The sequence below is a fragment of the Sphaerodactylus townsendi genome, unplaced genomic scaffold (assembly GCF_021028975.2).
Source record: "Sphaerodactylus townsendi isolate TG3544 unplaced genomic scaffold, MPM_Stown_v2.3 scaffold_19, whole genome shotgun sequence".
NCBI lineage: Eukaryota > Metazoa > Chordata > Lepidosauria > Squamata > Sphaerodactylidae > Sphaerodactylus > Sphaerodactylus townsendi.
The window spans coordinates 24,724-37,500 of NW_025950352.1; the positions used below are offsets into that span (position 1 = coordinate 24,724).

General features: G+C 50.8%; 2 protein-coding genes across 6 annotated transcripts in view; one reads left to right on the plus strand and one right to left on the minus strand.

Annotated features, from left to right (window-relative positions):
• The first annotated feature begins 257 nt into the window (after positions 1-257).
• On the plus strand, positions 258-1,244 carry CCDC166 (coiled-coil domain containing 166). The gene has a single exon (XM_048482669.1). The coding sequence runs from the start codon at positions 258-260 to the stop codon at positions 1,242-1,244; it is 987 nt and encodes a 328-aa protein (XP_048338626.1).
• Positions 1,245-5,601: 4,357 nt separating this feature from the next.
• The window catches only part of MAPK15 (mitogen-activated protein kinase 15), a 45,067-nt gene continuing 37,891 nt past the window's right edge, over positions 5,602-12,777 (minus strand). For 3 of the 5 annotated variants that reach the window (XM_048482584.1, XM_048482583.1, XM_048482585.1), the window contains 4 exons: positions 11,771-12,044; positions 7,952-8,097; positions 6,655-6,798; positions 5,602-6,214 (listed from right to left, as the gene is read on the minus strand). In XM_048482584.1, coding sequence (XP_048338541.1) covers positions 5,990-6,214; positions 6,655-6,798; positions 7,952-8,097; positions 11,771-12,044 — 789 coding nt within the window. In that variant the 3' untranslated portion in view covers positions 5,602-5,989. Of the gene's footprint in view, positions 6,215-6,654; positions 8,098-11,770; positions 12,045-12,777 lie in introns of those variants that run through there. The other 2 variants (XM_048482586.1, XR_007243318.1) reach the window with 2 other exon arrangements.

Consider the following 12,777-nt stretch of genomic DNA (forward strand, 5'->3'; position numbering starts at 1 on the left):
TTCACCAGATGCACGCAGGTCAAGAACCAGGTAGTCCCCAAAGTTTAGCAGGGAGGAGGAGCCAGATAACATTGCCCTCCTTTCCCTCTTTCGTGGCTGCAGGCGTAGTGAGGGCCTTTTTCTTCCCCTATCAGGATGGGCCCCTGGGCAGAATTTTGAAGATCACCCAAGAACCTTCTAGATAACACACAGTTATTGTCTTACAGCCTATTCTATTTGATTTTGTCAGTGTCTAAACACTCACCACTTGGCACAACATGGCACCGAAGAAAAAGTCAAAAGATAAAAAGGGCAAGGCTGGACAGACTGCCACGGCCCCATTTGTCAGTGAGCGGGAGCAGTACCTACAGAAGGAGTACGCCATCCTGACAGAGCATGTGGATACATACACTCGGCGCATGCAACATTTCCAGGAGCAGAACAAATTCCTGGACAAGGAAGCACAGCAGATCCGTGAGAACAGCAAAGCCTACCTCTCGTACCTGAACAGGCGCACCCTCCGATGCCAGACTGCCATTGTTACATTGAACGACCAGAATCGCGCAGACCTGGCGCAGGTTCGGAAGCAAAAGGAGCAGCTGATCACACAGTACACAGACAAGGAGAAGGAGGTGAAGAGTCAACTGATCGAGATGGAGACCAAGTACTCCCTCATGAACAAAGAAGTGGAAGAGCTCCAGCCCTTCAAAGAACTGCAGTTTGAGCAGCTGACCCGGATCCGGGAGCTGGAGAAGGAGCTTCTAGCCATGAAAATCCAGCACTCGGAGCAAATGCACAAGGTCAAGAGCCAGTTCCTGCAGCAGAAGGCTGATTATGAGATGGCGTCTCAGCAGAAAGTCCAGGCTCTGGCCAAGCTGGCAGAGAAGGAGGCTGTGCGGAGCCTCATACAGCACACCAAGCAGGTGAAAGCAGAGAACTGGCGGCTGCGCCATGAACTGCTGAATCTCATCAAGAGAGCTGAGGTCTTGAAAGACTTCATGGCCCAGCTGAAAGAGCAGCAGCAGCAGCTCCTGCGGGAGCACCAGTACAGCCAAGACCTTGCACGCATGCGCCACTGGCTGAGGCAGTGCGGGGCCCGGCTAATTGTCACTCCTGGCAGCAGCTTCAGATGCAGCCCAATGGCTAAGAACAAGACTCTGTCTCCTCATGCTATCAGTGCCCAGCTGCCCTCAGAAAAAGCATTAGGAAGATCCTCCAGACATTCCACAGACAGAGGAGGGCAGGCTGCCCCCTGTGACCTCTAGGAAGCCGGCCAGCCGGCCGGCCGGCCGGCAGGAGGTTCAGTGGCTCAGCACAGGCCCTGAGGTTGGGCAGCTGGAGAGGAAGGGGAAAGTCCTCAGCAGGGAGGGTGGTGGGAGGCTTCACGGGCCACTCAAAACAATGCTGGCCAGGACTTGCATCTCACGCATGCCACTTTTTCTTACCTTCCTATTAAAATAGATACAAGGATAGGGAAATTTACTAGGAGAAAATAAGAGGAAATTCTTAACCCAATGATAACTCTGCAATCCACCATGACGAAGTGAAACGGCAAAGGCCTCAAGCAGATAACCTGGAAGTAGGGCTATAAATGCACTGTGTTGTTGTTTTTAAATAAAGTGGAATGCTAAGCCCCTTATAAGTTCCCTGGTATCCTTACTTTAGTCAGGAGCAACACAACCACACACAGTGACGTCATCTCAAGGGCTTGCTGGCCCTCCCATCTGCAGCCTGAGACCAGGTATGGCAAGTGGAGGAGAGGACCTGCCTTCATTCCTCTCAGATGTGCTGAAGAACTTCACTTGGATGGAAGAGTGAGCAACAGGCCTGGCAGGGAAGAGGGTTTTGAACGGGAGCCTCCAGCAGAGGTTCTGGGCAGCAATTTCAGTCATCAGGGTGTGCAGAAGATGGGCTGGAGAAGCTGAAGTATCCACAGGCACAGCCATGGAGGGCTTTACAGAGAAAGCAGAGAGGGACTGTCACATGGTCAAGAGGCACATGGTTTGGGAAACTGATTGCTGGCTAGAGGGAGGAGTTGTGATGCAGTCACACAAGGCCAGCAAGGAAGGCGGGGGGGGGGGGGCAGCATGAAGAGTCTTGTTTCTGCAGCATTGCAAAGGCAGAAGAGAGGAGTCCAAGGCTTTGGCCCTGTCCAGGAAGGTGACCAGTGACCTTGTCAATAGATAAGGAGAGGCTTTAAGAAAGAGCAGCAGACAGAGTTTGAGACAGCAACGGGACATCTGAGCAGAGGGAGTCCCTCAGGGAGCTACAGATGTCAGACTGACTAGAGACTGGGGAAGTCCAGTGATAGAGCTCATCAGCATATGGTGGGTGCTGAAAGCTGCAGGATTTGATAGGGCACCCAGGGACAATGCACAGAAAGCACCGGTGAGGGACGAACTCCTATCCTGCAAGGGACGGAGAGAAAACAGAGGCAGTTCTTCCCCATGGAGAAATGTTGAAGGAGCAGACGGGGGGGGGGGGGGGACTGAGGTCTGTCATGGAAACTCAGGTGTGATCCGAAGGCCCCCAACAGGTCAACCAGTTGCAGGGTTGAGGAAACAGGATGTGCTGCAAAGAAAAATCAGTGATTTTGGCAAACACAACTGCAAGGGAGGGTGGAAGCCGATGACAAGGGACAGAGGGAGGAGTTGGAGAAAAAGTTGCATCACAGCTGAATGAACAGCCATCGTTCTCCTTCAGGGGAAAGGCAACAGGGAAATGATTGCTGTGCGAGGGTGAGGAAGGGACACATGTTTAAGAACACATCGCACCACAGTATATTTGACTCAGTTACAGAAGCCAAAAGGGAGTAATTATTTATATCCTTCTTTTCTCTCCCTGTCTGCTTTGAAGTAGGTTAGGCAGATCAGACAGAAACGGGATCCAGGTCAGTGACCCAGCAAGCTTCCATAAGAGCAGGGATTTCAGCCTGGGTTTGCCAGAGCGAGCTCGCAGCACACCCACACTGGAACTGTAGGAACTACTAGGCTACACGGAATGGCATACAAGCTGCACCTCTCCCATCAAGCAGAGGGAGGGAGGGGTATCTAGCAAGCTCCAGAGCCTCTCCTCAATGCAGCCTCCTCTTTAGAGGGATCACAGTTGGCTACTAGATTGAAAGACAGTGTGTGTCAATACAGGCAGAAATTCACAAAAGTGAGGCCCAGAGAAGGGGGGGGGGGTCTTCACCACCTGTTGATTCTCTACAGCTGTTAAGAGGCACTTAAGGTTTCCCAAGAAGTGGGCAGGGGGGGATCTTGGTGGCTTCCAGTTTTCCCAATTCAGAAGTACGACACTGGACTCACACTCCTGGGCCAACAAAGCCAGAGGGTCAGACAGATCTTCCTCTAAGGTAACAGTTGGGAATTAGGGGATGGCAATCAAGTGGGAGATTTTGTGAGGAGGTAGAGAGCCCCCCCCCCTTGCTTCCTCTGGGGACAACTAACTGTCTAGCTGTCTCTGTGCAAAACTTCCAAGTCCTTTGGCATTTTCCCAGAATGTGAGTGGCAGAGTTGGCATCTGCTTTCTTCTCTCTCTGGCAAGGGGGAGGTTCGTTCTTTCTCGCCACATTCTGAAGGAGGAAAATAGCAGTGAGGCTTTAGAAGTATCCCCGAAAGTGGCAATGTCCCAAAGTGCTTGCCTGGAGCTTGACGCCTTGCCCCCGGGTTGCCTTTTCTGCCGCTAACAAGCCTGCAGCTGGATTCTAACTACTAAAGAGTGCAGTCCCAATGATTAAAATAGGTCTTCTTCAACTTATCTCTGATACCAAAGAGATATGCAGAACTATGTTAAGGGCTCCAGAGTTGTTGTTCAGGCTCAGCCTTTCGCAGTTCACCTTCTGCTGGCTACCACATGACCCTGCATAACAAATTATTGGGGTCGATTACATGGAAACACAGGACACCCACCCTGAGTGTCTCCATCACAGTCCCCCAGATTCTGCAGCACATCATCTGCGTGAGTCAACCGAATGACTGTCAGAGCACTTGACCGAGCTCGTTCTTCCCACAACCCTTAAAATCAGTAAAGATGTTAAATTCATCAGGGAGGGCTGGGAAAAAGCTAGGACCACCTGGCCAGTTGCTTTTAAGATCTCCATCGTGTGCTGCAGCAGACTTTTGGGTTGCTTTCATTAGCAGACAAATGGCTCTACCGCCCCAAACGCTGCAATCTGGAATTCAGAAGGAATGGGTGGGGGTGTTGGGGACTGGAGAAGAGAGCCGGCTGTTTCCTTTGATGACACTTCCTGTGCAGGCCTGTCAGTTAAACCTCTGAGCTTTCACAGATTGGAAACCCAGGATGCCCAAAACAGCACATCTCTAGCAAGCGGGGGAGGGGGATTCACACCACCCACCATCGTGTGTGTTCTGGCTCTGCCCTGTTTCCCTCTCCTGCCTCTTGGCTGTTCCTCCCAGCCAGTCATGACCGCCGCCTCTGTGTCTCCCTCTGGAGCAAAAATGCCCTTTTGCATTCTGCTAGTCAGGCAGCAACACAGGGTGGGGCAGCCAGGGAGGGCAAGCATCACGAGCACCAGGCAGAGGTGGACAGGTAGGGGCACTTATCTTCCCCACAGCATGGGGAGTGAGCTTCTAAGAGAAGCATCCATTCCAGTGCAGATTCTGAGAGGGGAAGAGGAGGAGGAGGAGGAGGAAGGCACTCTAACCCAAGGGAGTAGGACTGCCCACTTCCAAGTGCTACCTGGGGATCTCCCGCTGTTACAATCACCAAGCAACCTCAACACGTTCCCCGGGAGAACAAGGTTGCTTTGGAGGCCAGACTCTATGGAATTTACCCTGCTGAAGCCCCACGACTCCCCAAACCCTGCCCACCCCCAGCGCCACTCCCAAAGCTCCAGGTACGTCCTAATCCACAGCTGGCAACCCTACAAAGGAGGTCGGGATTTGATTAGATGTTTCAGCAACTTGCACCATAGCATGAAAGAGTTATGCTCTTTCAAGATAACTGAAGTCGGTGAATTTAGAAGGGTGAATGTAAATCTGTTGGGGAGAATGTAGCTCTGTCTCAGTCTCCAGAAGGAGGAATAAATTTCAGGGCGAAGGTGGGGCCACAGTATTTTCTGCTTGTTCCATTCACTTCTTGCCTATCACCACACATATCCCACCCAGGTCTGCCCTATGGCCTGCTGTGCAGTAGGCCGTAGCTCCAGGTCAAAGAATGCATGTGCCACCTTAGAGGAGCCCCTGCCCACTGGCACAGGCCATGCTGGGCAAGAGAGGGGGCCCGGCTGCACGTTTCGTCAGGCAAGTCCTTCTGTATTCTGCAAGAATCTTAAAGGAGCAAAAGAGGAGGTCGAAAGATGACCACGAGAGGGAACATGTTTCTGGAAGTCACGTGAAGTCAAGGCAGGCATTGATGGGTCTGGTTTTGTGCCCACACTGGCTCTGCAGGGGCTTCTGGTGCTGCTGGCATCCTGTGAAGTGAGCCTGCCAATGACTGAGCAGACTACATGGAGCCAGTCAGCAATCGCCACGGCCTCCGTCCTGCCATCTGCAGCTGAAAGGCTCTCCTCAGGCAGGCCACAGGGCTGCCAAGACAGCACCAGCCAAGTCATGGGTCAAAACGGGGAGAAGCCAAATCCTTTTACTGCATCAGAAAACCTTTTCTTTCGCTCTTTTTTTTTGTGTGAAAGGGACCTTTATTGAAATCCTTACAAGAATAAACCAGTGGACAAGAGAGAGTAGAAGACTCATCTTAAGCACAATAGGCGTGAGAGGCACAGCCTGAAAGAATCAAAGAGAAGTCTTGGACCGCACAGCTGTTTCTTCATCTTTGGGGGCTCTCTTTCCTTTTTCCAAAGCAACCCTTGACCGAGTGGAGAGGCACAGCAGGTCTTGACTTCCGCTGCTGAGGGCTCAGCAGAGGTCCATTGCAAGTCTTCTTCCCTTCACCAGAGGTTGGCAAACGCATGCCATGTGCAGCTGTAGAACAGGTTCTATGTTGTCTTTTGAGAAGGGTCTTGGGGCAAGCGCTCTTGGGGTTGGCCCTGTCAATGCTTCTGAACATTTGGGGCCAGTGCCTGTGGGCAGGAGCTCGGCATAGACAGGCACTGAAGGGCAGACTTGCAGATGGTCCCATAGGACTGGGAATAGCTGCCCAGGCAGGCCCGGGGATCACCAGCGGCTTCCACATTTGCTGTGACCTGGAACATCTTTCTGCTGGGCTTTGGAAAGGGATGGACTTCCTTGCTGTGAGCCTCAGGAGTCTTTGAATTCTGCATGAAAGAAAAAGAACAGCAATAATACACAAGAACAATGCAGCAGGCAGAGAACTAAAGGCCTGGGCAGCAAGGAGCAGTCTGACCAGACCACACCAGGCAAAGACAGACACTGGTCCCCTATGGGAAAAGCCCAGGGCAGACGGAGTGCAGGCAGCTGGGCAAGGATCCCGTGCTGATACATAGCGCTGCTCCTCTTCCTTTTCGAGTTGATGTTTCTCTGAATTCTTATGTTCCAATCATGGGACTCATCATCCCACCAGGTTTCAGTGAAAACCCCCCTTCAGCCGGCAGGGCTTCCTGGACCGGGAGCTGGTGCCGGCTCCATGTTAGCTGCGATTATCTATGAGGACACAAGTCTGACCCAGAAGGGAAAACAGGCACAGCAGGGAAGCAGCGGGTCTGGCTGGGAGGAGGCCTGGGGGAGTTCCACTCACCTGGTGGTCTGCTGGGGCCTTGCTGGGTGAGGACTCCTTCCTAATCAGGGGGCGGTTGAGAGCAGCTGCTTGAGCCTGGCCAGAAAGCGACAGTGGTCTCCCGTGGAAGGTGAGCTGCCTTCGGCCCACGGGCCCTTTCAGTGCCTGCAGTACCAGAACAGGGGCTGAGGCATGCCACGGGCAGCCCCGACCCAACCCAAGAGAAGCAGCAACATCTGGAACAAGATATTCTCCTAAGGAGGGCATCTGCTGCTAAGCTGGAAAAGTGGTCAGTACCTGGAGGCAGCTCTCAGCATCAGCATCAGTCCTCTTGCACAAGGCCAGGAAACAAACAAGAGGGCCCCAGCTCCTGTGCAAACAGGCACCGCCCCGTCCAGCTCTCCCCCTCCTCTTCCTGGATCCCACGCTCATTTCCACAAAGACTATTGCAGATTTATGCAGCGCTTTCCAGCATTCATCCTTCTGCTGCTGAGTAGGCAGGAGTCCTGCAAAGTAGGCCTCTGCTGCTTTCCCCATACTAGATGGGCAGGTGGCTGGGAGTGGCTTCAGGCAAAATTTAAACCAGGGTCTCTGAACTTAAAGTACCATCTCTTGGCATTATATTTCGGCTGCTCTCTGACACAGATTCCTGGTATCCTTGTCCTCCTCCCCCACCCCCACAAGCAGACGGCTGCTTCTGCAGAGCAATGAGCACAGACTTCCTGCACACACATCCTGCTGTCCAGCTCCCCTAACAAAAAATGTTTGTGTAAGCGGTTCTTGATGCCAAGAGACAGGCCTGAGTTCTGGTTCCTCTGTCGTCTCAACAGAATAGAGTTTTGCATTTTATAATTCAGTTTCTCTAGAAGAAGCAAGAAGAATAAACCCCAAACAGGAAGCAAAGTACATAGTTGTTATAAAATAACCAACCCCCTTCATAAAATCTGAAGGCCCCCCCCCCCGAGAGCACAGAGTTGTTAACAGACACCCTCAGGTTCCAGCCAGAGCTCTAAAAGTAGACTAGAATTCCACTTCCTTTCCATGTGACGAGGGTCAGGCTGGATCACAAGGCCAAATGAAGGCCTTACTGAGTGGACAGGAGCCCTCCTGGAGGTGAGGAGGCCACAAGAGCATTGGTGAGGTGAGAGTCAACACATTCAACCAGGTCAAGAGGCAACGAGGCAGTCGATGTCAGGGGTCAATGTTCACTCCCCCCTTCCTCGACTGGGGAGGGGTGGCAGGAGGCACGGCAGCGTTCCCAAGGGAAGCCCCCCTCCTCACAATGATAGGGGCCCTGACCCGAGGCAGAATTACTCACGCCAGGGAGTTCTTTCACGACAGCTGCAGGGGCAGGATGGTCTGCTGGTGCCTGGGATGCGGGCCTCCTGTTGAGGGAGGAGGGGCCCTGATGGGAAGAGAAGGGAGCGGAGCGATTCCTCGCCACGGTGCAGGGCCACTGGCTATCTGCAGAAAGCAAGGCCGCAAATAAGGCATGTGGCACAGCAACCGGGAGCCACGACAGCTGAAGAAGAACCTTCCAGGGAATTGTTTGTCAACAACAACTTCCTTGCCACTTTTCTTAACATGAGATTTAGAACAACCTGCAAACTCTCCAGATGCTGGGGCCCCTCCCCCTCCCCTCCATAACAATAGCACAAAATCCAACATCCAAATCTTAAGCCTCAACATAACTAACTGAGCAGCAGCATTAAATCAGGCCCAGAACAGCAACATCAGTGGATGAAAAACCCCACCACCCCTTTGGGGAAGCAGTCCCAAAAGCCCCCGTTCCTGTCCCCGGTCTCCCCACGGCAAGTCCTCTCTCTTCCTGACTGCCGCGTAGCTGACTTTTCTCCGGGGTTTTCACTGCCGATGCCTCGCTTCACAAAGTCTCTCCTGCTGACGGACGAGCACGCCTGACCACATCCCCACCGAAAGGCTCCGCCGCTGCCTCATCTCCCACTTTGTTCCCATGAACTCTTGCAGGGGCTACAGGCACACTCTGCGGATGAACCAGACCCTTTTACAGCTTAATGAGGATACAGAGATCAAATCACCTGCAGGCAAAATGTGAGGAAGTTTAAGAGGAGAATTTAAAAACACGATGACTACACAGCAAATTAAAGGCAATGCAGCCACTGTCCTCTGACCCTAATTTTTGCATACCCTGAATGATGGCAAAACTATTCTTGGGGTTGAAAGCATTCAGAAAAGTTCCATCGGCTTCACGATGTATGGATTTCCTACTTTTTGTTCAGCAACACAGTGCAGGTGTGAAATAGCTCCCAGGAAAAAAACCCAACAGGTTTAAGAGAACTGCTTTCTTGTGGTCTGGAGTCATCCCCCTCCACACACACACAATTTTGTATACCCTCTGTCTTTTGTCCTTCTACCATTTGGCTCCCTGGAGCTTGATGATTTACAGTAGTTATCTTCTGTTCTTCTCCTGCTAGGTCATGTGGATATCTATTGAGCCAGATAGACATTGTGCTGGGAAATGAGTGTACCCACCCAGAGTTCTCCTTGTGTGTCTGTAAGACTGTACAAGACACTTACCACTCTCTGAGCACATACAGAGTGCAAACCCAATTATCATAGCCTTAGCAATGTACATTTTGTGGTGTAAGGTGTTTCTCCAAAATGTTGCTGGCTGCTGGAAGATGTCACAGAAAGAGCCAGGCAGCTCTGCCTTCGGGAGCTGTTCGGCTGTGGAGGGCAATGCCAGGTCGAGGCCTTGTCCACAGTTGCCACTCACTGAATCTCCACAGAGAAGGGCCTCCAAGCATTCTTTCATCTGGTGGAATAATTCTGCAGGCAAATGCACCAGTCTGAAACCCCACCCCCACCCCCACTGTAGGATCATCCCACTGTTGTGGTTGGAACGACTTCTCTTTTCTTGCTGAATTTGCAAGTCGACTGAGAGGTTACACTCCTGTTCAGCTAGTCATGAACTGTTGCTTAGATCTACCTTCATCTTGGACATAGTTGAAAAAGTTACAAAAAAGGGCTATATTAATTGTTTTTTATGAGTTGTGTCTGGCCTTCTTGTCTTGCAACATTTCATTTTCACCTGATGAATGGCTATTCACGCTTATTATTAAATTTGCATGTTGCCCTTCCTTCCCCTGATGGGTTAAAGGTGGCTTCCAACATAAAACCATATATAATAAATACAGTAAACCCACACATTAAAATCAACCAAATTAACCAACAGATGGCAGCTAAAACATTCCAATTTTTACCCTAAGGTACACAAATGCGAAAAAAGGTGGGAAGGTGGAACTGAGAGAGGGAGGCCACTGACAGGATGTAAACCTCAGTCATAAGCCTCATGGAATAGACTCTGATTTACAGGCTGTCATGCCTCTGGACAGCTCAATAACAAGACTCTATATTTAGATTCTTTCTTTATTATGAAACAGCATCAGGAATAAGCACTTAGACTTCTATGGACAGAATTAAAGAATAAGCAGCAAAGCACCCACCATTATACCCCACTCCATGCCCCCATGTCAAACAACAACACCACCCCTGACTACCAGTTCCCAAAGGGGGACGGCACCCCACCAGTCTCACAGTCCAGAGATGATGCAGCCTCCCCTAGGGTCAAAAAACCCTACATTTCACAATACTGAAAGAACTACAACACCGGGTGTCTAATGAACTGATAAGGCATTGCCCAGGAAGTGAAAGTACAGAGAGTGAAAAAGTATAACCACAGTAATTAAGAGGGAGGGGGGATGAGAAGGGAGGAAGGATCCCACGTCCCAGCCGGAAGACATGGAAGGATCAAACAAGAAATTGGCTGATCATGAGACAGGCCCTGCGGAATTGCAATATGTTGCTTATCTCTTATTTAGTTGTAACCAAGCAGATCTCTAGAAACAACCACATGGTTGCAATAATGACAAGCAAATCAGATTTCTCTGGCTGGAAGTCCCAGAGGAACAGGTGAGATCTCTGGGTGAGATGGTTCGGTAAATTGGACTTTTTGATAATACCTAAAAGCAGTGAGACAAAAGCTGAAACCTGCTTTTATTTTTTTAGACCATTATGTGCTATTATATGCTTAAGCAGTGCTAGGAATGCTGAAAATGTTAGTATTCATTTCCATAGTAACTGTGGGGTTAATTCTTTTGAGCCTTTGTTTTCCTTGTGTTGTGCTTCAAAAAGAATATTTCTTTCCTCAATGAAAGATGTTTATGCATTTGTCCTGTTTGTTTTGCTTGTTCAGAGTAAAGAACTCGTTCCCTAATTTTGCATTATCAGAGACAGACCTGTTTCTCTAATGTGATAACCCTGGAGATCTCTGTGGTTTAACAGTGTTTTCACAGGCAAATCCTCGAAATGTGTCTAGTACAGTGTTTAATAGTGCACAAAGGGGAATCTCTCACCATCCCACTATTTGGCAGCTTATTCCTACAGAGACTCAGCTTCCACGCAGAGTCTCTCATTTGGTTCAGACTGTCAGGGTGAAAACTGCACTGAATTATTCTCGTCTGAGGTTCAACCAAAGGACTTTTCTGAATGGGTGGGAGGGTAAAGAGAGAGAGAGAGCCCCTTTTAGTTTGGAATGATGAGAAGGGCAGGTTGATGTCCCACATATATATGTGCCAGCATATGCCCAGATCAATGCCTTCTCTGTAGTGGCCATCGCTTTGTGGAATGGCCACTCGGAGGAGGTCAGGAAGGTTTCCACATTTCTGGCATTCAGCAACCTATGTAGAAAAGAACTGTTCAGGAGGAATTCTGAAAAGACAACAGGGCTATGATACAATGGAAGGGTTCAGTTAACATTTCAAGGAAGGAAAAGGGCCTGTATCAGCCTGTATTAATATACTCCAACATTGTGGATTCTGTAGCCAGCTGCAGCGGTGGTCTCACACACTTCCAAGGACTGTCCAGCTCACCTGCTGCAGGTTTCATTCCTAGCATGACTGCCCACCCACCTGCCTGCCTGCCTGATGGAATTCAGCGGCAGACCTGGCAGCCCCCAGCTTTACAAGCCAAAGGATACTGGGTCCAGAAAGCTGCTGAACTTGCTGCCTCTTCAAGTGCCCCCCTTTCTGCTGTCTCCTCAGCCTATCCGATCTATCCCTCCCCCCAAGGACCCAACACATTGGATGCTGGCACGTACCATTGGCAGCAATGTGGGCAACAGGGTTGCACACAGTGGAATTCATGGCCGACCTTGGGCAGCCACGCCTGATGTCACCTGCACTTTGGTAGGAAGCTTCACAAGGAGGCCCGGATGGCGCAGGAGAGCCACTTGGCAGAGCGGGTTGTGGGGTCCTCTGCATCTTGCATGGAGATTCAAAAGGGAGGTGTGGCTGTGAGGAACTGGGCTGAAGAGTCTTTCTTGGACGTTGCTGTGGCTGACGCTGGTCATTTGCCTTCCTTTCCAAAATAATCTGCAAGAAAGAGGAAATGACTGGATTTGAAGTTTGCCTGGAATATTCCAGCAAGAGGACTCAAGAGCAAAAGGCTTTTAGTTGATATAAAGAATAGTTTCCTTTGCAACAGGATTAAGAAGCAGCAGCAGCAGCAGCAGCAGCGAGGCTGAGGGCCATTTCCTGTGGTATTGGGAGGGGACATCTTACCTCTTCTTCACACCTTCCTCCCAATTATTTTTAGGGGGCCAAATAGCTATACCTTCTCCCCTCCTTCTTGAGCCATCCTTTTCTACTTTTTAAAAAGGTGTGTACTCTGTAATAACTATGGCTGTTTCCACATAGGCGGAATACAGCGTCCCAAGGCCACTGTTTCTGAACCTCGAGGTTCGAGAACAGCGGCTTTGCGCCACTCAAGCGGCGGCAGTGCGAACCCCTCCCCAGGGATGCTGTTTTTAGCGTCCCTGGGACACTGTATTCCGCCTGTGTGGAAACAGCCATAGTTATTACAGAGTACAGAGTTTTTCGGAAACAGCAGGCAGCGGCTGGAATTTCCCCCCTTTCCCAAATGCCTTACCGTCCCTCTGACCTTCTGCCGTGTCGCCCAGGCCAGGGGGGACACACCCCGCCCTGCGACTCCAGAGCTGTCGCGCAGGGCAGGGGGGCGTGTCCCCTGGCCTGGCCGACGTGTTGGAAGATCAGAGGGACAGTAAGGCGTTCGTGCGACGGCGTAGCCTCCGCACAGGCTGCACCG